This window comes from Idiotropiscis lumnitzeri, chromosome 17 (genome assembly GCF_059441095.1).
Source record: "Idiotropiscis lumnitzeri isolate Australia: NSW breed Sydney's pygmy pipehorse chromosome 17, RoL_Ilum_1.0, whole genome shotgun sequence".
In the NCBI taxonomy this organism is placed as follows: domain Eukaryota; kingdom Metazoa; phylum Chordata; class Actinopteri; order Syngnathiformes; family Syngnathidae; genus Idiotropiscis; species Idiotropiscis lumnitzeri.
In genome coordinates, this window is record NC_142407.1 from 3,012,652 (window position 1) to 3,036,888 (window position 24,237).

General features: G+C 38.8%; 1 protein-coding gene and 2 long non-coding RNA genes across 10 annotated transcripts in view; 2 read left to right on the forward strand and 1 right to left on the reverse strand.

The window, feature by feature from the left end:
• The window catches only part of LOC148319712 (glutamate receptor 3), a 91,165-nt gene that overhangs the window by 7,051 nt on the left and 59,877 nt on the right, over positions 1–24,237 (reverse strand). For 4 of the 8 annotated variants that reach the window (XR_015839578.1, XM_088279283.1, XM_088279287.1 and 1 more), the window contains 8 exons: positions 23,982–24,149; positions 23,559–23,663; positions 19,396–19,503; positions 17,082–17,288; positions 14,179–14,552; positions 12,682–12,880; positions 5,635–5,882; positions 3,250–3,364 (listed from right to left, as the gene is read on the reverse strand). Coding sequence is in view for 7 of the 8 variants with exons in the window: in XM_088279283.1 (XP_088135409.1) it covers positions 3,250–3,364; positions 5,635–5,882; positions 12,682–12,880; positions 14,179–14,552; positions 17,082–17,288; positions 19,396–19,503; positions 23,559–23,663; positions 23,982–24,149 (1,524 nt within the window). In the remaining variant the exon portion in view is untranslated. The remainder of the gene's footprint in view (positions 1–3,249; positions 3,365–5,634; positions 5,883–12,681; positions 12,881–14,178; positions 14,553–17,081; positions 17,289–19,395; positions 19,504–23,558; positions 23,664–23,981; positions 24,150–24,237) is intronic. The other 4 variants (XM_088279284.1, XM_088279288.1, XM_088279286.1 and 1 more) reach the window with 3 other exon arrangements.
• LOC148319713 (uncharacterized) lies at positions 9,854–17,594 on the forward strand. Its single transcript, XR_015839579.1, has 3 exons — positions 9,854–10,036; positions 12,748–13,094; positions 13,642–17,594. It is a non-coding gene; the product is annotated as an uncharacterized LOC148319713 (long non-coding RNA).
• On the forward strand, positions 20,667–24,180 carry LOC148319714 (uncharacterized). The gene is made up of 3 exons (XR_015839581.1): positions 20,667–20,779; positions 20,854–20,923; positions 24,022–24,180. It is a non-coding gene; the product is annotated as an uncharacterized LOC148319714 (long non-coding RNA).

Below are 24,237 nucleotides of genomic sequence, written 5' to 3' on the forward strand. Positions count from 1 at the left end.
TAAAAGTCGAAGTAATTAAATAAATACAAAAAGAAGTAATTGAATAAATACAAAAATAATGGCTGGGGAATAAAAAACTAATAAGTTTTCATAATAATTTGTTTTTTTTTGTTATAACATGAATTTCACTCTCTCTCTCTCTACCCGTGTATATATATAAATATATATATATATATATATATATATATATATATATATATATATATATATTATTTTTTATTTTATTTTTTTTTTAAGCATTTTTGAAGGTGTGCCGCTACTTCGCGGATTTACAGATTTCGCCGGTGGTCTCGGTCCCCATTAACCGCGATAACCGGGGGTTTACTGTATTTCTCAAGTGCAAAGTGTAAAAAAACATCAGTAAGTATTGTGAAATTAAGTCAGGTAGCTACAATTCTTAAACATGTACAGCAATACTATAATATTTTTCTGTTATATTAATTGACTAAATTAACCATACTAGTTTTAGAAGCACATGGTTCAGTTAATTTTCGTTGCGTTAATAAGCAATTCCATTTAGAAAATGTTTCCCCGCTGAATTTTAGTTTTAGTCTTTTCGTTAGTTTTCGTGAACGCTAATAATTTTTATTAGTACATCAAGTGAGTTCAGGACAATATTCGATTCCCATTTTAGTAAAGGTGGTTACTACTTCTACTTTTCAATGTCAACATTTAATTGTGTCTGTTCATGAATTTAGAAAGATGAAACGTTATCTTTATAACTACACTGTAAGGGCCATTGGTCTGTAGTGGTTAACATAGTGTTTGCATTTGATTGATGTAGTCGTAACAACACAAATTTCGTTGGCCCCTCTCTATCATGTACAGATTGTGTAAAACATTGGTCGCTGCGCAGTGTACAAAGGTTACAAGGCACACGTTTACCCTTCAGTTTGTCTGCAAGGAGACAAAACAAAAACAGTAATTGTTGACACAGTGCAGCACATGAACATACATGTAATACTGCATTATCAGATTAGATTACATCACACCATGACGTAAATATTTCCGTGCATCCGATTGGAATCTCATTTCTGTCTCAGTGGTTGTTGTGTACAATATATTTCCATCTGACTGCGTGATTATCAACAAAGGGATTTCTGAAAGTGAAACAAGGGCGACGAAAGGTGGTAGCAGCTTGTCTACTGTCTGTCCGTGCGACGGATGGAGGCGCATTGCAGGTGAGAGGAGACGACCAGCTTTAAGCCGCCTCGTGAGCTTCTGCGTCCCGCTCAGCCGGGAGCCGGCAGACGAGAGGCTGACTTGGGTCGTCTCCTCTTTCCCAATTTCTGTGACGGTGCGCTGCAAGCTGAAAGAAAGGCAGTGAGTGGCAGAGATGGATGCACCGTGTGACTATTGTTGCTCACTGTTAGGGGCCCCATTTGTGAAATAAACCAAAGCATGTGCACATACAATGTGGAAACTTGCACATTCTAGTAATGGAAATTTCCAGAAGACAGTACTGTGCAAAAAGTACAAGGCCGTCAGGTCATTTTGTTGTTTGAGCAATTCTATTATAAGCAGTAGTTTATTTCTCATAATAGAACGTTTTTTGAGGGTTCATATTGAATGTAACATCAGTGCTAATTTGTGTTAGCTGATCTATGATGTTTTGCATTGTATGTTAGCATTAAGCTAGTAGTATTGTTTGGTTAAGATTTTGATATTTAAATATATGTTTTATTACCTTTGGTTTTTTTTGTCAGTTTTACAGTAAACCTCAACCTGGGTGACAAATAAACTGTTTGAAAAAAGTACACTCGCCTCATATTTGGAGAACTATGAGCAACACAGTCATAAATGAAGAATGCATTTAAGATTGTATACATGTTATACTACTAAGGAATACTTTAAAAAGTGTCTCTTAATATGCTAAATTTAAGGCTGCGAATAATGATTATTTTATTAATGGAATAATCTGTCATTTAAAGCAGTTGTTTGTTGTTTTGCTTATAAAAAGAAAATCAGCCTGCTTTAATTAATCTATTTGTTGTTGCACCTCTATTTTATACGTTTAAAACATGTGGGAGGGCTAAAATTATTTTAAATGTTCTTTTTCTTTTTAGTTTTGTTTCAAAATGATCTCTTATTGTTTTCCAACCTGTGCTTAAAGTAGGGCTGATCAATTATGAAAAAAATATTGATCATGACAATTTTAGAATAAATTGGAATCACGATTATTGAAACAATTTTTTGGGGGGTACAAAATAAACAAAAGTTTACATGGAAACAGTGTAAAGACAAATTTATTTGATCTTTTATCTTGAAATTAAAAAAAAGTAAATATTCAACTCTACTTCCTTGTATAAACAAACAGGAAAATACTTGTTATACACTACAATTTGCCATAGAACTGTGGGAACATCAAAATAAAAAGTTTCAATAGAACACCATCATTTTGAACTCAAGTATACTCACGAGAATATTAGACATTGTAAAATGAGTACTATTTTAACATCGTTTTATATAAAATATATAATAATTTATTAAGCGTTGAGTGTAATAATCGTAAATCGTATTGAATTTTGATTAATTGCACGGCCCTCGCTGGAAGAGTCTGGAATGCAACCTCTGTTCACTGTAATGTTTTAGTAAAGTATGCCAAAATGACTACGACAAAAAAAAGGTTACAAAAACAACAAATTGACAAATATGACTTTTGCACAGTACTGTATTTACACACACACAAAAATAATAAACTTGACAGGGATGTGATGGGGTGATTGTCACAAATGGGGCCCCTGGTGTCATCCTGCGGGGTTCCACCACATGAGGGTGACCATGGAGACTTGTGCAAAGACCCACGAAATGCATTGGGCATTATTTGTCTGTTTAGAATTCTCACGTTTGCCTGTGATGCTTCATCCCCTCAAGACAACGCTGTTCCCTGAGCCTGCACCGTCACGCCCGCTGGCGAGCACACGTTTAGGGGTATGGAATAATAACCTTAACAAAGCTTTTCACATTGCCATGTGGTTAGAAAAAGCAGGCATTATAAATGCTTCCCATCTTTCCTAGCCACACAGCAAAAAATATTCACACAACACTTTTCTTTTTTTTTTATTCTTCATAGAAGGATTGTGCTTCACTAGCGAAGGAAAGGGTTCCCAGTTGATCTCAGTGGCAGAAAATAAAAGGAACTGAGAATCCTATTCATTTTGAATGAGTCCAACGTTGACTTTGAAGTGACGTCAGCCTTGCCGATTACTCTGTTTTAGGACACCCGACTTTGGTGACATTGAGGCTGACCTTAGAGTCACCTCCCCCGCTGCCGCACTCTCCTTTGTCGTACCACCATTTGTTTTTCAATTTGTCCAAGAGGCCTTGCTCATTCAGTTTTAACACTGCCAGGTTAACAGCATTTCTTGAAACGATAAAACATAACTTGTAAGAAAAGGAACAGGTCCGTGAGAAATCTAATAGTGGGAATAGTAATAATAGTTGCGTTAAAGTTCATTAGTGGTTCATTCGGGGAGCACGGAAGGGACAAATTGCTGGCGAATTTGCAATTGTGTGGAAAGGGGCAGAGGCACTTTTGACATCCATACTTAGAGAGGTGGCATGGAGAGTCACACTGTTTGCAATTTACACGCCTCACTGAAAGTTAGAGATATTTGGCTTTCGGGAAAAATTTCTCGATGAACATAAATGCTCTCGAACCTTTTCCAACAAATTTCATCTCTTCTCCAAATGTTTCAATGCACATGTCCTACTGTTCAGTGTTTTAAGGCACAATGTGTTGTTCTTTAACAAGGAGTTGAACAGGAAAATTCAAAACAAGCATTACACCCAGGAAAATGTCCAAAGCAGACCACTTCTATGCTTTTCTGTTACCCTCCCAGTCTCTTTGTTGCAACCTGCAGATGGCATGTTAAGCTCAGTGGCCACTTCCCCCTGAGAAAATCTTATTTGGAGCCTGGCAATGGTGAGGTAGCGGGGATCAATGGAGGCAAAGAAAACTAGAATATTTTTCTTTTCATTTTAAAATGAAGTGCAGAAATTAATGTAGAAACTAAAAAGAAAAAATAATTCTGAAAGAAATATTACGTCGGGAACATTAAAAGAACTTTCAGAATTTGGTGTTTTCACATGCAGCATATATCATCATTGCTTCAGGTGTCATTTTTGTGCCTAAAATGGCCGTCAAATTTCACAATGCATGTTTTATTTATTTTTTTGCTTTGGTTGCTTATGCATCTTCATGTTAGTACAAGTTAATATTATTTAGTAGGGATGGGTGAGCACCAATACCAGGTGTCTGAATCAGGTCGATAAGGCAGCTGGTACTCAGGCACAGATTCTTAAACCAAAAAAATTATATTGGCATCCCTGCAGAAGTTGGCGCTATACTGCGGCATGTTCTCCCCGTGCCTGCGTGGGTTTCCTCCGGGTACTCCGGTTTCCTCCCACAGTCCCAAAACATGCATGGCAGGTCGATTGAACACTCTTAATTGCCCCTAGGTATGAATGTGAGCGCGGATGGTTGTTCGTCTCTGTGTGCCCTGCAATTGGCTGGCAACCAGTCCAGGGTGTCCCCCGCCTACTGCCCGGAGATAGAGGGGGATATGCTCCAGCACCCCCCGCGGCCCTAGTGAGGAGAAGCGGGACAGAAAATCGATGGATGGATGGATGGATAATGCGCCGAGTTACAGAAAACAGTTTCTCCTAATTGCAACATAGGTTCTTCTGAGAATGCCTTCCATACCAAAATAAATTTGGTACTGCATGAAATCCTTGATTGAATCGAAAATCAAAGTGAATTGTGAATCAAAAAACGGGCCCTTGTGTATTGAATCAAATCATTTTGGGAAATCAGCCCTATGCAAGAGAGGTATCGATGAGTAGTCAAGGACTGCCTACTTGTACTGGTAGTGACCTAAAAATAAGTGTTATTGAACATCCCTGATGTTGTACACTTTCCTGAAAAATGACCTAAAAAATGGAGTTAGCACATGTCATTTCAGTGAGAGAGTCAAAATGTAAACAGCCTGATGAAGAGCTGTTAAAATACAAATCTTTCATTCAAGGTGAAAGACATGCTGTGAATGTTGCTATTTAGCTCCTTGTTAGAGAACATCAAAAAAGGCATAACTACACTGAAGAGAAGGACACGTGCATTCAAAATGTTGGAAGAAACCACTAAAGGCTATCTTGAATTTCAAACTTGTTTAGAAATTTCACCCGAAAGCCCAACATCCCTAACTTTTTGGGAGTCGTGTGTCCGGGAAGTGTGCGGGATGAGGACGACCATTGTTGGATTAGCAGAGAAAACATTCCGCATGCTGCTCAACATTCATCGCCTGAAACTTTCTACTTGCAAATTCACAAAAAAAGACATAATTCAGAGGTCAGTTAGGAAGCAAAAGCACCACAGAAACAAGAGGGAGGAAGAAGGAGGAGAAAAAGATGGAGGACATTAAAACGTGAGCATGAAAAAGGAAGGCGGGATAAAGGAGGCGAGAGACAAACCACGGACAAAAGAGAAGATGGCCGAACGTGTGAATCGGACTGAAATGATTCATGATAATCTCCACTCATCAAGGGAAATGTAATGAAAGAGTGAGGAAAAGGTGACATCAGGGTGGGTGGAATATTATAACAACATGGTGCACATTGTTATATTATCCCACCCACCTTAATGCAGAGCCTTTGGGTGTGGCCACGCCGTAGCCTTTCGAGTCGAGGTTGCCGCCCACTTTCATGGTGTCGCACGGCTTGCGCTGCTCTATGTACTCATTCATTGTGGACTCCAGGAGAAAGGCGAACTTGCCCTTCGACTTTCGTACCCGGGAGACCCCGTCAGGTGTTGTTTTGGCAAACACTGATGGTTCCGCTGATTTCATGTATGACCACATTTTCTCATAAACGGCTATTTTGGAGCGCTGCATTTGGAGGGAAAGAGACACAAAACAGAGTTAGCGTGCACATTCTCAAACATTAGCAGCGATACAAAATGAAGAGATTTTTTTTTTTTTCAGGGCACCTTTTAAAGCCAAATGCCAACACGCGAATACCACAGCATGTTGACGTGTGGCTTCCTAATTAATTCAATTTGATTAAAAAACTATTTATATGTGGTCTCTATAACAGACGTGGGCATACTATGGCCTGGGGGCCACATGTGGCCTGTTAAACGTTTTAATCCGGCCCGCCGAACTTAAAAAAATTAAATGAATAAACCTTGTTAATGTTTTCTTTTCTAAATACTGTGGTATGTCAAACATATAATTTGTTGTCATGCTTTTGTTCATTTTCATTTAAAATCATTTGTACATGTAAAATGTAGTTTTTTTTCTCCCATGAGGTGATGTTACCAAAACACTCTATCCATCTGCTCCTGGTCTGGCCCCTCTGTCAAATTTTAGAACCCATTGTGGCACGTCAATCAAAAAGTTTGCCCATCCCTGCTCTATAATGTTTGTGGCATATTTTTCTGGTGCATTCAAAACTTCCGCTTCTAACTACACAAATGTTTTTCTTTTAATTTTAAAATGGCTTGTCTTCATGCGACTCCCGCGTCGCATTGTGGCCAAAAGTAAGATTCTGGGTTGAGCTTGTTGCAGAAGATGCGTAGCAAATTAATGACGCGTCGTTGCCATGACTACTGCTACTTGTGTTTCTTCCATTTCTTCTTCAACTTTGTTTTGGTGGTTGGAAAATACTTTTGGCGCGTTACCACTTTCTTCTAAATGAAATACGTGTGACAATATTACTTTATTTATTTTGATTTGAATTCAAAAATTTGAGTCCCCACGAACAATTATCTTGAAATGCAAGTTGCAATAACAATCCAACAGGAGCTCATTTGTTGTTATCAAGATGATTAATGAAACAGTAATTTTGGGTGCCAGTTCGAGCGCTACTGTTCTTCGTTTATGTTAAATAAATTCCCCCCTAAAAATGAAACTTATAGACCAGTGCGACTTACAGCATATCTTTTTGTCCTCTTCATTTTTTGACTGGCGCGGCATACACTGCAGAGCGATTTATAGTCCGAAAAATACGGTATGTGTTTCCATGTTAGAATTAGTGGCTGCCATTGTAGAAATCACACTTTCAAGCACGAAAGTGAAATGTTGAATGTCATTCATTACTGCTTTTTCGCAAAGAAAAATGCTCAGTTTTAATTGACACTGTCAGAAACTACCCATGAAACACAGTTTTTTTTATTGTCGCAGTAGTTTGCAGTGGTGTAGAACCACATTGCATCTTACAGAAGATTGTTTCTAATATTTTGACCCTTCTCAATATGATGCAGTGAATCATGTGTACTAGAGGCACATCTAATGTTAGCACTGCCTCAAACGGCAAAAAAAGTCATGGATCCCCACCAAGAAATCTTTGTAGATGTCAAAATATGGAATCCAAGCCTGAACACAAAAACTGTTTTCCCAGCAAATAACAGTATAGGTTCTAAAAAAAAACATTCTTGTGAATCTATGAATCGCTCATGCCAGGGAAGACTATACAAGCTCAGTGGTGTGAATATTCCAACCCAATAGTAAATAACAGCTTTCTGCCCCTTGTAATGCAGTAAATTAGTCCAGTTAGTTCAGCCTTTAAGCCAAACGGCGAGTCAGAGCGATTGCGGGCCTCATGCCAGAAGCCTGTAGTCAGACAATCTGGCAGCTCAGTTGAGATAAATAACAGCCATGTTTCGACTCGGGATTTACAGACGAAAATGACCTATCCTTGTCTGATCCCACCAGCGCCTCACAGCTTGGAGTCGCAAACACTCGTTTTTGTGAATTGAATAGGTACATCCATAGTCATATGACTTGAAACGGTTGCAGAGAGAGCAAAAAAAGTGCAGCGCTCCTCTCCGAAACGTGAGGTCAGATTGCGCTTTGTCATGCAGGTTCACTTTGATTTCTTGCATGTGGATTCTACACATGCTCCACGTGAAGCGTCGCGACATGACATCAAACGCGCCAGAACATTCCATTTTCATCAAATGGTTTGGAGAAGTAAGAAATCCACTGCATGTTCTTTTATTAAAAAAAGAAAATAAATCCATGAAAAAAAGTGCTTTGGCACCACCTGATGACATTTTTGTATCAAAGAAATATGTTTGAGTATGTTGAGAAGTTTCATTTAGACGAAAATAGGGCTTTGTCATTACTCTGACATCTTTGTGCCAGGGAACTATGTTGACGTGAGTTGAGGAGTTGCATTAAGACAAAACAGTGCGCGTCTATCATCCTGTGGGATTTTATGGCCAATCAACAATGCCGAGGAGTTTCATTTTAGAATTTAGCAACATCTACAGACAATTCTAAATTTTTTCAAGTCAGTGCTAATTTCACTACTTGAACAGAGCTTGCTGAACTCATTTACTGCCATTGACGGCTAAAGATGTCAAATATTCATTTTTTTTTTACTCAGCTGGTAGTGAATGAGTTAATAGAGTGGGTTCACTGTACAAAAAAACATTTGAAATTTTAGTTTAAAGTGAAATTAGGATGCATTTTTAAGACAAGCCATCGAGCCATCTATCTATTGCTGCCATTGGGTAACGTGAACTTCTGCTTCACACGGCGGGGGAGTGGTGCTGCATTAAAGCGGGATAATCTGACTTTATGTTTGAGCTGCGTGAAGCAGTGCCTCAGAGGAAAACTTTTCATTTGCGTCTAAATGTCTTCACCGTGCTGCTGAAAAATGAACAAGCTCGAAATCTCAGGAGCATTTATTTTAGAAGTCATGCTATAATGGGAAGAGCGGGGAGGGCACATCATGAAATGATTAAGCTCTTTTGTTTCTCTCAAACGCTGTTCGTTATTCCGTGCATATTTAGTGTTATTGTCGAAAGAACATATGAGCATGCTGCTCGTCGCAGCAACATAAATAATGAACTGGAGCTCGGGCTATAGCCATTTATGTGAATCATTCTTGACATATGCACAATTTTCGATCACAAAAGTGTTCATGTACTGTAAACACTTGGAATATGACAATAACAGCTGATGACGGTTCAGACTGTGCCGTGAGACATTTATTCTTTTCTGTACTCCACAATGATGAACGCTTGTCAGCAACTGTTTTTTTTCTTTTATTTCTATTCTTACAAGTGTACGGAAGCCTGCTCATTATGCAAATAATTGACATCCTTCTGAGGCATATAAGAGATGTAGACATGTCTTAATAAACACGAAACTCAATATAATAGCTGAATCCCTTATTTTTAATTTGATATAACAGTATGTAGTGCTGAGAAATACTGTCAATGACACACTCATCATGATAATAATAACAATGTAAATCAGACTCCCTTGCTAAATCCCAAATTAATTCTACAAAGGATTTTGGAGAATAAAGAAGCATGAAATGTGATGATTCTCCAGCAACCCTGTCAGATATTCCTCCGCCTCACATTTGACATGGAATATCACAGACAGTCGCTGATGTCACTTTAGAGACAGAGATTAGATTTGATATTCTTCTGGATGTTAAAAAAAAATAATAATAATAAATAAATATATATATATATATATATATATGTTTATATATATATATATATATATATATATAGTAGTGCTGTCAAACGATTAAAATATTTAATCATAATTAATCACATTTTTAGTTAACTCGTAGTTTTATTAATTGAAATTTTTTTTTTTTGTATATTACGTATATTCAATATTTTACTTACTTTTTTTTTTAATTGAAAAAACAAAGCATAGGATTTGACTCACACAAACAAAGTCACACAAAACAGCATCTCAACAGCCTTTCTAGAGTATTAAATTGGAGTAATATAAAAAATATAAAATTCCAACATTGTGCAAATGAAATGGGTTAAAATAATGGGCTGTCACACCGAGGTAGTTGTGGTTACTGAGAGAAGTCCAGTAATCACCAGTGAGCGCAACTGCTTCCGCCTTCTCCGCTTCCTGCAAGTCTTGAATGTGGGTTGCAATAGTGTATGTCGAGGACAATTCGTAAGTGAAGTCGTTGGACGCAATGCGAAGTATTTCAGCCAGACCTTCGTCCTCCACGAAGCTAACGCGCAGTGGCCACCTATTTAGCTATGGCTTCGGTGAGTCTCTTTTTAGTTGATCCATTCATCGGTTTCTGTCGCAATTTATCCATGGATGCCTGCTTTTGACAAGGGGCTGGAGAATTGGCATTAGCGGTGTGCTCGGCCATCAAATGGTATTTTAAACTGGACGTGCTGCGATGGTAGTTCAGTTTACAATGGCAATACACACTTTGCTCTTTACTATTAGGTAACTTTTTTTTAAAAAAAAATTGCCGTTCAGAATTGAATTTGCTTAATTTTTACCACTCGCCATGATGCTTTTAGTTCTGTGTTCTGAAATTCCTTCCTACCCATCGAGACGTCCTACCAATGCCTTGTGCGCAAGCGCACACTGCCGACAGTGATTTCGTGGGAAGTTTGGAGCTTTTTGTCCTCCCTGTATTTTGTTCGATGAAAAGTGGGGAGTACTTAATATTTTTATTTTCATTGAGTCTTATTTGAATTTTCCATTGCCTCAAAATACACTGACGTGTGTTGATCACATTACATTACTCACGCGTATGCCTAAATTTCGCGTGCTTGATGTTTTTTTCCCGGTCTTGCCAGCGTCAGCGCTACGTCATAGGACAGTGTTTATTAGGCTAAAATGAGTTTTAATCGCTCGTTAAAAAATTGACGGCGTTAAAAGGGTGTTGGATTAATCCCATTAATAACACGTTTTTCTGACATCTAATATATATATATATATATATATATATATATATATATATATATATATATATATATATATATATATATATATATATATATTAGGGCTGTCAAAATTAAAGCATTAACTCAGGTGATTAATCCAAAATGTTTTAACTAAGTTTGATTTACTTAAAAAATTATTTGCATACTTTGCAAATATTGTGCCACATTAGCTGTGTTTAGAGCGTCTCAAAACAAAACACTGTGTTTAAGTTACCACTGGGCCTTGCAAACCAACACTGCTGGAGTGTGGCGCTTGTGGGCAGTTTTGAGAAATGTTTAGAAAATATATGTCTGCAAAAATGTCACCATTTAGATCATATTCAAGAATCCAAGAAAGCTATTAGAACAGTCTTTGAATTAAAGGTGATTTTGCATCAACTCCAAGATATTATTCAAGTAAATATCTGTTATAAGCTTCGCCAAAAATAGTAGTTGAAAAATGTGATTAATCATGATTAATCATGGAATTCTTTGTGATGAATTAGTTAAAAAATTAATCACTTGACAGTATATATATATATATATATATATATATATATATATATATATATATATATATATATATATATATATATATGTATGTATGTATGTATGTGTATGTATGTATATGTATATGTGGGTGTATTTTAATTTAGCCTCGAAAAAAAAAAGAGACAGGTGAAGGACAAAGTTATACCATGAATAGATAACAGTTACAAGCATTCGCTTCCTATTTAAAACAGTTCAGCTCAGTCAAATTACACTGCCGTTGCAAGCCGTGCATCTTTTTCTTCAAATTTAAGAGACGCCTGGCGCAGCGAGGTAGCGGCGACCTTCTCCCACACTAATCATAGCGATTGCTCCATGTCACTGCTTACAGACCTCAGCTCAGACAACGCTGTCACACTTGGACGCCTTGAAAAATGGGCTGCAGAGACGCAAACGCTGCGCACGCCTTTACTTAGCCACATCCACGCAGACTCTGCCTTTTCCACTGTTAAATAAACAAGTGCATTCCCCCGGAGGAAACAATGTTTCCTCTGTGGCCTTCTCCCTTTGGCTGCTTTTATTGATCCGAGTGGGCTGACAATGTTGCAGTAAATAGATAGTAAAAGGAGGGTGAAACAAAATGCTGCAGAACCAAGCAACTATCAATCTAATGAGACCGCAGTTTGTAGATATTGTAGGTAGGTGACATTTCAGGCTTGGGCCAAATATAGACGGAGGCTCAGAGTTTGGACACCTGGCTGGAAAGATGTTTCCATGGTGCTGTTTTGTGACGTAATGACTCCTCACACAACATAACTTATAATGACACACAGCTGTTCCACTTTCTGCTTCATCAAATTGTTGACCAAAACAACAACAAATAAGTCATAATTAAGAAGGGCACTCACTGGATATTATGCATATTGCAATACAAGAAACAGTACAGCCCAGTTTGACGTAAAAAAATGTCTGACCGTGTCAATCAACACTGAATATTATCATCTTTCTAAAGGCAGAAAAATTTCTCCCCAAATTTTGTGGAAGGTTGGTATACTTACTAAACAGGATTTATTATTGACCGTAGTATCCTGTGGGTCTTGAAAACATCAAAATGCTTTCAAGTCAAGTTTCTGCATTGTCAAACATACCAGTTGTTGCATGAAAACTTAATTTCATAGCCTAGTGAGTGTGGTAAACAATCTAATTGGATTTGTTACACCAGTATAAAAACACTAAAGATTATCATCTCCATAAAAAAATACTTAATCAAGCTCTTGTATTGGATCTCATTAGTTTTTTTTTAGAAAATGAGATTTGGTCACTGTGCACAACAATAAAAAAGCGAGACACCTTCAACCTTGAATAAAAATCTATGCAACAATGAGCATAACTTTCAAAGTTAGGAAAAACCTATACATGTTATTGATTAGAACAGTGCTCGGTTTACCACATACAAGTCAGTTCAATGACTCAAGACTTACTCTAAAGAACTCCTTTGTGGAGCCTGAGTCTAACGTCCCATAGGCGATTTCTGTCTGCTTGGCTAGGTCCTCTGCACTCTCGATGGGAGAAACCATCCTCTCCACAGTGAGGAAGGCCGCCAGGTTGGCCGTGTAGGAGGAGATGATGATGAGGGTGAAGAACCACCACACTCCTCCGACTATGCGGCCTGAGAGTGACCTGGCAAGAGGAAACAGAGCGGATGGTAGACGTAAGAGCGGCGAGACACAGCTACGGTTTCACTTGAACTACTTCAACAGACTGGAGCGTTTTTTTTGTTCTTTTTACAGTTTTCAATGGATTAAATTATATGATTTCATTTGATGTCAATTTAACAGGAAACTTTAACTGGGTGTGACAAAGCACACCTTTGGAGAACTGTGAGAACAAGAGAGTGAGTGACTTTTTCTTATTGGGTGTAGCTATGACTAATAATTGCATCTCTAGAGCGCTTGCTGACCGATTGAACGTAAAATAAGTCAACCAAGTAATTTTCTTTATGTGTGTGTTCATGTGTGCAAACGTGAGCATTAAGTATTATGAAGAATTATGACATCACAATTTTCCTAATAGCGCCTTTACACACATCGATAATGTAGCGAGGCTTTGGTTGCTCAACAACATGAAAATATGATAATGTAAAAATCAAAACCTAAGCAGAGCTGCAGCATTAATAAAATTAACGTGAGCTATTATTCTTACCGTCATTAAGTTTCTGAAAGCAATCACATCCAAGTAAGATTTGACTGGAAAAGGATGAGTTGTATTTGTGTTGGTGTGCTTCGTGTACGACATGTGCCAATTGCCCAAGTTTAATTCAGCAACTTGGTGATGAAGTGTTGTTTCCACCAGTGAAAATACAATTGAATATTTATTATATTTAATTGTGTGCTCGCTTTAAATAGTATTGCTGGTACAATGTTCAACCTGTTTATTGTCAGAACAATCCATCTGCAGCCTTTGAGAATCCTTGCGGAAGAGGTCAGAGACGTCGCATGAGAGATGAATGGAGTCATGGATGGAGGACCTGAACTTGGATGGCCATTGTGTTGGCGAAACACGGAGCCGCTTGAAGGCACTTCATCAGTACAAGGCGACGATGGCTTTTCCACATGAAAATGCGTTATATGCACCAAGTTGATGACCGTAAAATGGGACATGCAGCAAAAACACGGTAGCCCTCCAAGAGTCATGAGGAATTAGAAGGACTTTGCAATGAAATGAGCCCTATGCATTTTACAGCCCTCAGCATGGTGAATATAAGTTATTTTATGGATGCAGGGCATTGCTGCTGACGTGCCGCTTGAAATTCGGCAGATGCACAGAGAACGAGGGTGTGACCGGGATTAGTAAGACATGACGTGAGTACTGGGCCCAAAATAACCTATATGCACCATGACAGGATGGAGATGTATGTAAGGGACTCTAAAATGCAAAGAGATGATGAGAGGCGGCGGAGAGGGAAGGCGACAACCAACCTTGGCGAGATATCGCATCCTTGCTGCATGAAGGCACCCAGCGAGAACCACAGGCTATTAAAAATGCCAAAGTCGTTGGGCGGGTCGGGGGGGCTCTGAGGGTCTTTGGCCTCATCGTTCTCATCCAGATGCCACTCGTAAGGACTGAAGCGGCTCACCAGGAACAGCACCACGCTCACGCCGATATAGGCGAACACTATACACATCCAAATCTCATAGGCCAGCGGGTCCAGGAAGGAAAAGACGCCGGGCTTGGACTTTTGAGGCTTCTTTATCATAATGGAGATGCCCAAGCTCATAAAGGGCTTGGAGAAGTCTATCACTTCTTCTCGTACCAGCGTTATAGTGAGAGGAGCCACTGCTATGTCAGCTCTCTGTGGAAGCGGGAACAGGCACAGTGCACGTTAGAGCAAATAATAAGCCACACATGATATTGAAGTTGCACTTGATTAATAAAGCAGGGCTGGAGTGAGTATGCTGGTCTACTGGGTGAGTCCCCGGTGGGCTGGACTCCTATTTGCGTTGCTTGGGAGCGAAATAATAAATAGATAAATTTATGACATTTTATTATATAAAGTACTGACCGCACTAGCGTTATTGCTAAGGATGCCACCAAGTCGCTATAATTTAATACCAAACGTAGAAATACATTTAATACACAACTACAAACAACAACATTGAAATTATAGTACACCCTGCCTGTAGAAACTGACACATTTAAGAGGCATGACACTGTCAAAGTGTTACTTGTAACTGCAAAAAAGCATGCTGGGAGATTGTAAAGTAGTGCACCAGAAGTGATGTAAAAAGTAGGAACGTTGATCGAAGCAATGTGTTGGATGCCTAAATGTTGCTGTTTGTTGTCAATTTCAACTCTTTATGTACTTATACATGTTCAAATATACATTGATTGTGGTCTTGTACGCCCATTCAATTGTAATCTACAAGATGAATATCAATGTTGGAGGTAATACTAAGGTATTTTTCACGGGTCAAATTGTATATGTTCAATAAAATGTTGTGAACTAAAGATGGCCAGTCTGAGCCATGAAACTCCAGGGCTGAAAATAAGTCGCACTGCGGCCCTGTTGATAAGCAAACATGCATGGACAAATTTGTCAGTTAATACATAAAAGTTTGAAGAATTGTGGGAGCTTAGAACATTCTGCAAAAGCATGAGAAAATGATCTCTCTCTCGGTAAGATGAGTCACCAGCATACGTGTTGGTTGGTGTCTTTGTCTTGATCCAACTCGGCATTATGAATCAAGTAAGAGGGTTGCAAGGCAGGGGTGGAGGAGCTTATGTGGGCAGTCCTTGAAAGTGAATCAGCCTGGCGATTCACCTCGACTGGAACACTCGGCAATCACACTTTTTACACAAACTGGGCGGAGGAAGCTGCGAGAAAGCATTCACATTTTGTTTCCAAGTAGAAACTTCACCAGCCAAGAGTTGCCTTTAATATAATGAATTGTGTTGCTTTCAGATTTGCACTGTGCTTTGCTAAAGAGTCATTGACCTGCATTGATGTGTGACTTTAGCGTCCTTCACCTGGCCTGCAAGCATTTATGTCTTTTTCTCATGTGCTGGCATTTACTTTATATTCAGCAACCCAAAATCTTGTAACACAAAAATCAAAACAACAGCAACATTTTGGCAGTTTAACAATGACCTCAAGTAGGACTGCACGATAAATCGAAATCTAATCGAGATCGATGTTTGACGTAGTGCGATTATCTAATCGCAAAACAGTGAGTTTTTAAAAAAAAATTTTTTCCTCTCTCCCTCAACCTTTGGCGTTTGAGTGACAGATGAATTAGCCAACCAGAATTATCGATGCTCGGGTCTTAATAGTGCTGGCCAATCAGTGTAGTTGGCTAACACGCGAGATATGTTTAATGTCCGCGATTGTTTATGTCCGTCTCGCTTGCCGTACTGAGCGGCAGCGAGTCACGGAAGTGCACAATAAAGAAGACAGCGCTACAGCCTTGACTGACATACTGCTTGGCACTTGTCATTAATACTCCTTAATACCTATTTTACAAACAGTAGCATTTTAATGCATTTTTACATGTAAAATACAAAAAACGCAAATCGAATCGTAATCGCAATATTGGTCTGAGTAATCGCAATTTCTTTTTTTTTTTTTCAAAATCGTGCAGCCCTAACCTCAAGTGTGGTTTGTTTCTCATACCCATGTTAAAGTAGAACATCTGAGGCAAAAATTCACCTTTAACATCTCTCTCAAAAAATTCACCTTTAACGTCTCTCTCAAAATTAAGACTATGTTTAAGTATGTTAAAATGTAATTTTGAATTTCCCATTGGACCCCTAAAGAGGAATATTTCCATTAATTGCACTGGGGCTAGCATTCGAAACCAACTTGATCAACTTCAGAGGTTCCACTGTACTTATATGAAAAATGGTCGTGAGTTTTCAATCAAACTTGACGAGGACTCTCGAAAACAATGTTTCCCAACATTTAATGAGCCGAGGCACATGTTTGAGATGCGAAAAATCTCACCGCACACCATCAAACTAAATGTCCCAAATAATGTATATATGCCGTAACAAGAATGAAATAATCTAAATTTAAACACATATTGACGAAGTTTAAATTCTCAAAGTTCATTTTCTGTTGGATGAATGCCAAAAGGTGGATAAACAGCTTAATTGTATCTTCTGCTCCCTAGTGGAATTGCATTGAATGGTTCTGCCGGCCACTATACGTCACTTGGCGTAGTTAGACAAAGATGTAATATTTGCAATAAATAAATATTTTTTGGACAAATTAAATGAAATTAGACCATTTTCTGATTATTTCTGATGGCACACTCAAGTGCCTAAACCTAATGGTTGGGAATCACTGCTCTGAAATAGTCAAGTACATTCATCTGATACATACCCCATAAACCAGTTCACCCACCATCCCATTCCACGTCTTGGTCTCTGGATCTCTGGCTCCGTACTTCCCATCCGGAACTACCGACAGCTTGTATTTTATCCCCACGTGCTTTGCGATTTCAGATGCTAAATCGACACAGTAGCCTTCATATCTGTCATTCCCATCCAGCTGCATATAGTTTTTCTTGTACATCACATAAGGCGCTTCCTGTTAATCAGACACAGTTTTGAGTTGATGGTAAAAAGCTCACACATGGTTGGACCTCAGCGGTCACACAGAGGCATGCACGCATGCTGCGGGGAGGGGAGAGTGGTGGGGGGGTCGAGCAAGCAGACACACATGTTGGACAACTTTCACACAGCATCAGCTCACAGCCACGCAACAAGGGGAGGCGGGCGGGTTTGAGGTCAACACACACACACACATCAAAATAAAGCGGGCCGCTGCTGCAGTAAAGAGGCCAAGTGGGCCAGCAGAAAGAGTAGCGCACGAAGCAGGAAATACGAACCTCATAAAGCTACACTTTGGTGGGAGGGCGGGGCGGGGCGAGGGGGATTGGATTGAGCGTGCGTGCATTGTATCAGCATGGCACATGGGCGTGTGTGTGTGTGGGGGGGGGTTGGGGGCAAGCTGATCAGAGCTCTTTTCCAGTTCATAAAGTAAATGTCAGTGACAGAAGAGACACTGCAGACACTCAAGGGCCAATATCAGAATTGGCATCATAAGAGCCAATTTATTTGTCAAACAGTGTCCCACTATAATCCACGCAATGGCTTGTTTTATACTGCACTTTCAGTGTTCCACTTTTTTATTCTTTGATTTTACGCTTTCAACATCCTGTCCGATCAAGCATTCAGTTCTCATACAAGTATGTGAATTATGGAGGTAAAATTTAGTGATGGAACACACTGAAACGATCATATCTTGTTTGAGATGGAACGTTTTGCTCTGTTCTAGGACAGACAAGAGAAATATATTGGTCATTGTCCGTTTATAATTGTTATTTTATAATTGTTGTTTCCATCAATTCTGAGCTTTATTATTGATTGATATAAAACCACCCTATGTACTGTTTGTATTTGTTTCCATTTTGTGGGATCAATAGTATGCAGGATGCCAAGGCCATCATTGTAAATGAGTCTTTTACCTTGTTAAATAACAGTTAAACACTAATAAACTTATGGTATGACTAATAGAACGAAAAGGTTTCACCCTCTAATAACATGCTCATTCCTTTCTTCCAAAAGTGGTCATTTCCATTTACAATTTGGAACTTTCTGGTTTTTTTGGAACTATTTTTTTGCTGATGGGCATGAATGAGTATTTTGTTATGACTATTCATGGTTTAACATTCGAAAAAAATAGTTAACCAAGATTTACCGGATCTGATCCAGTTCGTGTCATTTGACAGCCATTTAAATTTAACATGGAAAAAAATCCCATCGGTCATGGTCAGATGCTAATATATGCCAGTCAAATCTCATCAGATCAGGTGGTCGTTTGTTGTTGATATCAATTGCTTAAAGGAAATCAAGTTTTACACAAAATTCTGATGAGACCTTCTTGGAGGGATGTCAGAAAGAGGTTAATAAATGGGCTGACTGTGGAAAAAAAATAGTAAGACCTGTAAAAAAAAACAAAACAACAACAACAAAAAAACAGACAGACGTGCCATTTTGATGTTCTGAATTTGCCTAGGATGCAAACATAATAGACAAAGTCAGAAGTAAGACAAGGCCATGATTTTAAATGTAAGATAAGGCGTACCTTATTGTACATTTAAAGAGGCCTGATGATTGCTGTGACTTGATTTTTACTGAGAGCACAAGAAATACATTTGCTCTTGAAGTACTGAACTTAGAGTACGTTTTGAGGTGAGGGCGGGGGGGGGGCATAGAGGTGATAAGCAACCAAGGGTTGCTTGCCTTTGGTTGCTTATGTCCTCTCAAATCAGCTGCCTGGACGCTCTGTCACTGACCACTTTACTCCATGAGACGGAAGCACTGTTACTTACGTACGCATAGAATGTGAATAGGTGTTTATCTCTATTCTTATCGTTACCAATGCCGTTATTGTGATGTCACTACTACAACAGCCCACTGGAATATAACAAAACCAAAATGCTTTGACACCCACACGGATACAGTTGAAACACTCATTGTGAGTCGACTGTTTCAACATGTAGTGAGTGGATGGAAAGCAACTGAAATAAAAATAGTTCTACCCTCCCAGGACAGATTGCAACAATGGACACCTTGACCTTGAGTGGCAGAAATCTTGAGGTGAAACACTTAAAAACTGCTTGAGAGTGTACCATAATAGTAGTGACCACAATTGTTCGGTTTTCCACAGAAGACGACTCGTTGGTGACCTGCTGATCCATTATATATACAAATTTTTCATATTCATTCCAGTAGCCGATCTGAAAAAACAACACAGATGGTGATAGTTATTACAAGAAGCAAAAAGACGCTATACAACTCCTTGCTAGTCGCGGGACGTTATCGCACAGCAGGGAAAAGTCGTCTGAACAAACACCAGGCTCCCCCATTACTGATGTGCATCATGAGTATATTCAGGTATACTTGATAACTTGAAGCTATAAATTATACACCCCTGATATTTTTGTTAATATTTCAAAATATTTTTGTCTGTAATGCAGCTCACTTGAATGTTTCCACTGTGCAATATCTCTGCAACTTGTAATACTTGACTAGTTGAATTGGCTGCATCTTTGCACATTATTTACACATTTTTTCCTTTTGCAGTCCTTAGACTATTACTAGTGCCAAACTTGAATAAACGGTCCTTTCTTAAATTGTACTTACTGTTTGTACATTGTCTGGTCCCCTCTTTTTTTTCCATTTCTTATTATTCAAATCGCTCTGTTTTTTTATCTTTAGATTTTTGTATTGATATAGAGAGATTAGCAACGTAACAATTTGATTGCTCTGTGCTCCCATTGTGTTTTTTTATGCACACATGACAAACATCTTGAATCTTGAATAAATCTAGTCAGTGTTTCTTAATGTAAATGTAATGTCCCGGCGATAGTGATTTAATTTTGTGTTTTTAGAAAAAAAAAATAATTTCAATGGACACATTAGGTTTTCAATGGACTATAGTTTTATAGTAATTGTGAGAGTAATTTGTCATGTGTTTGTTAAAAATGGTAGGGCACAATTTTGACATTGAACCATAATTTAATAGTCAGGTAGGAGCAAAATGTATTTTGTATTATTCTGAATTGTATTTCCATACCAAAAAGACTTTCAAAGTTTTCCCTTCTTCGGTTGCATCAATATTATGGGCTTTTTATTTTTCCACTACGCTGATTATGGTGATACTATGGCTGGCACAATCCATCCATCCATTATCTTTACCGCTTGTCCTCACAAGGGTTGCTATCTATCCTAGCTATCTTCGGGCAGTAGGCGGGTTACACCCTGAACTGGTTGCCAGCCAATCGCAGGGCACACAGAGACAAACAACCATCCATGCTCACACTCGTACCTAGGGGCAATTCAGAGTGTCTGCATATTTTTGGAGTGTGGGAGGAAACCGGAGTACCCGGAGAAAACGCACGCAGGCACGGGGAGAATACGCACACTCCACACAGGAAGCCCAAAGCCGACATCGAACCCACAAGCTCTGCAGTGTGAGGCCATTGCGCTAATCAGTCGGGCTGGCACAATAAGGTGATCATATCTTTATGAAGAGAGCTTGTTTGTGGTGGCGCTGTCGCACTCACTTTACCTGGGCCTTGATTCAGCTGAGTGGGAGGAAGCTATTTGTGGCTCTGCAAACCATCGCTTACACGACCAGAAAGCAGCATGGGTTGAGTAAGTCAAACTTCATGTTTTGCTGCTCTATTAATACTACACACTCACTTCAGTAGGATGTGATATAACCCCAATGAAGCTGTCTGCTTTATTCTACTCATGTTATCTAGAGGCTTTGGAAGGTGTGTTATCTGGCGCTATCAAAGTCCAAATTCAATTTTATATGCTATTTTTACTTGCACCAATGAGCGTGTTTTCATCTGTATGGTATTTTTTTGTTTTAGTGTTGTTTTAGTAGTTAGTTAGTTAACGCTGATGATAATTTTCCCATTCCATTTGGGGAAGAATCCACGTATTTTGACATTATATAATTCCAAATACTACACTCTATGTCAGATATATAGATGAAATATGTTCTTCTATTTGAAAGTAATATGTAAGCATCAATGTCCAACCAAGTTTGTTCTAAATATAACAAAGAAAAAGCACAATTTAACATGTTTAGATACTTGGATTCGGTTATTAAATAAAAAAAAAAGGTGTTTTATTTCACTAAAATGTACATATCACTTAAATGCTAAAAGAAGCATAAACAGGGGACTCACATCTTACCTGGTGATTGATGTGCGAGTTCGGAAGTCGGCAGCAATGTTTAAAAACATTAAAACGTACACATACAACATAAAGTGATGCCCGAGAAAAGCTCAATCAGTGCTGGCTATATCTTCCAAATAACTTTCCCGTTTGTTCAGTTTTAATGAAATACTGGTGACTTATTTTTCTTCCTAGAAAACAAAAAGGAAAAAAATCCAGACTATAAAATTATGGATATATTAAGAGAGAAATGTGTATTTTATTATAAAGTGATCTCTTTAATCAGTATTTGTGTGCTTTACAGGTGGTCCTTCTTTGCTTACAAAACATTGTAACGTATTGAAGATGATTTTCTTCCGTGGTACAGACTATTCCATAATAGCTGCATCAGTAAAATATCAGAATGACACCCTTATTGCATGTTATACTATGATTGACACCTCTAGTTTTTATAAAGGTGGGCACGTAGTGTTGATACGAAAATCATTCGCAATGTGCATTAAAAAAGTGGAGGCAGTTAATCCATTCCTTTCCTATAGCGCATATCCTCATTAGCGTTGCGGGTGAGCTGGAGCCTTCACTATGGATTAGTTGCCAGTCATTCATAGAGCAATAGTTATTCTAAAGTATAATCCAAAACTGCTGACAAGATGGGTTCAAATCCTTCAAAAGATACAAAACATGTCCTTGTCATTTTGGACGACGACATAGCTGCTGTTGTGTGGTGACGCACGGTCAACGTCTGACTGTTTGTCACTGTCTCACCGACAATAGAAGAGTGACAGTAATTGCTATGTTCAAATCCAAAGTAAATGTTGGCCACACATGCGCATAGCAGATTTAACAGTCTGCTCAAGGATACCGAGGACAAAGGACGTGAGACTGATGTGCTGCTGGAGCGTCGCTAACCAGGCTATTTCATGTTGTTGCATTTTAATGGGTCATTTGGTGAGAACAGATGGACATGACAACATGATACAGAGTCCTTTGAGAGGAGAGGTCAACCATGTTATCAAAAGTCCAAATGACCTGCTCACTGAGCTCACTTTTTAATCCATATGTCACCACACATTGTTGCCCTCTGCTGACTGTGAGCTCATGAAGTTGAAAAAGCATTCGAACATCACAACAGAAAGGTTTAGCAAGGCAGTTGAACAACAGTTGAAAGTCACATTAACCTTTTAAAATGGGACACCAAATGTTTGGCAATCCAAATGTCCAAAACCCATGACAATTATTGCGACACATTTTTACATCTGCTAAGGAGTTTTTCTGGACGTTTTGTTTGTGTTTTAAGACAACATACAATAAAACCTGAGTTTGGGGACTAAAATGCTTGATGTTAAGTACAATCCGTATCACGGAATGCTCTTAATGCTCATTCGAAACCACAGGCTATAATCTGTAATGAAAATGCTTTGGACCTGATTAAAGGGTATAATCTCCAATCTTTATCGATTTGTCTGAGCGCCTTTTGTACTCAGGCTGCTAGTTCAGTGTATGTTAGCATACTAACATTTAACATTTTATCAGTTTTTATTTGTAAGAGTGTTTGACTCTAGGACATACTGTAAAAATACATAGAATATTAGTCTGCCTTGGTGCCTTTGGTATTCAGGCTGATAGTCTCTTTATCATACCAACTGGTGTCATTTTAGCATTTTATCAATTCTCAATTGCATGTAATACCCTAAAATGTGAACTCTTTAGCAATTTGCCTGAGTGTTCTCACTACTCAGTTTGCCATCTCGCTATACCTGAGCAAACCAGCGTAACTCAACTCAACTTTAGTAATAAACGAAGGGGACTTCACCCCGGCATCCAATGGTGACTATGCTAGCATTGTTTCTATCTCAGTAGGCTTTAACACTACAATGCCTGTTCAGTGAGGCACGACATTTTAACAATTAACATTATGGGTTGTTAGCATCCTATGTGGTGTCATGTTAGATGCTATTTTCCATTTTGTCGGGGCCCAAATTAAAATAGCTCAGTGAGATAGGCCTAACTTCCAACAGCCCCACTGAATATTTCACTGCGAATTTTCATAATAATATATTTTAGTGACTTTTCTGGTGTCCTGGGCTAATAACTGACGTACCTTTCTAGGGCCTCCTGACTTCATTTCGTACACATCGATTGTGTAGTTAGCTCTCCGCCCAAATGTGTCAAATTGGATGTTTCCCGTCATGCCTTGAACTTGAACCTGGCAGGTACAACAATAGAAAAGTTGAAAACCTGACTCACATATACGCTATACTCACCGGCCACAACATTAGGAACACCACCACTCAAAACTTTAATTTCTTTAGATTTGACAGGTGTCCCTAAGGTGGCCAAATAAGGTGTGAAATATATTTAAACGACATTACCATGTTAGCAATTTTGCACTCACACAACTCAAATATCAATTTGGGTCTTATTGTTTCGAACTCTGACGAAAAACCTTTGAAATCACCTAATGTAGCCAAAACTATAAAACAAAATGGGAGTTAAGTAGAAATCCACTTGTGAATGTGCACACCATTTTCAGAGCTCTTTCTATGTCAATGCCTTGACTCCAGGGCACAGCAGGATTCGCCAGGCAGTCGCCTGCACTTCCCCTGCGGGACACGTCCACACGCTGGCGTCGAAGGTAGCGAAAGGCCTCAGAGATGATGAGGATGGCGTCATGGGTAAGTGCCGATGTGTACTGTGAAAAACAAGAAACCAACGGACAGTTATTGTAAAGAGATTTTAAAATATATTAAAAAAAAAAACAAAAAAAACAACAAAAAAAA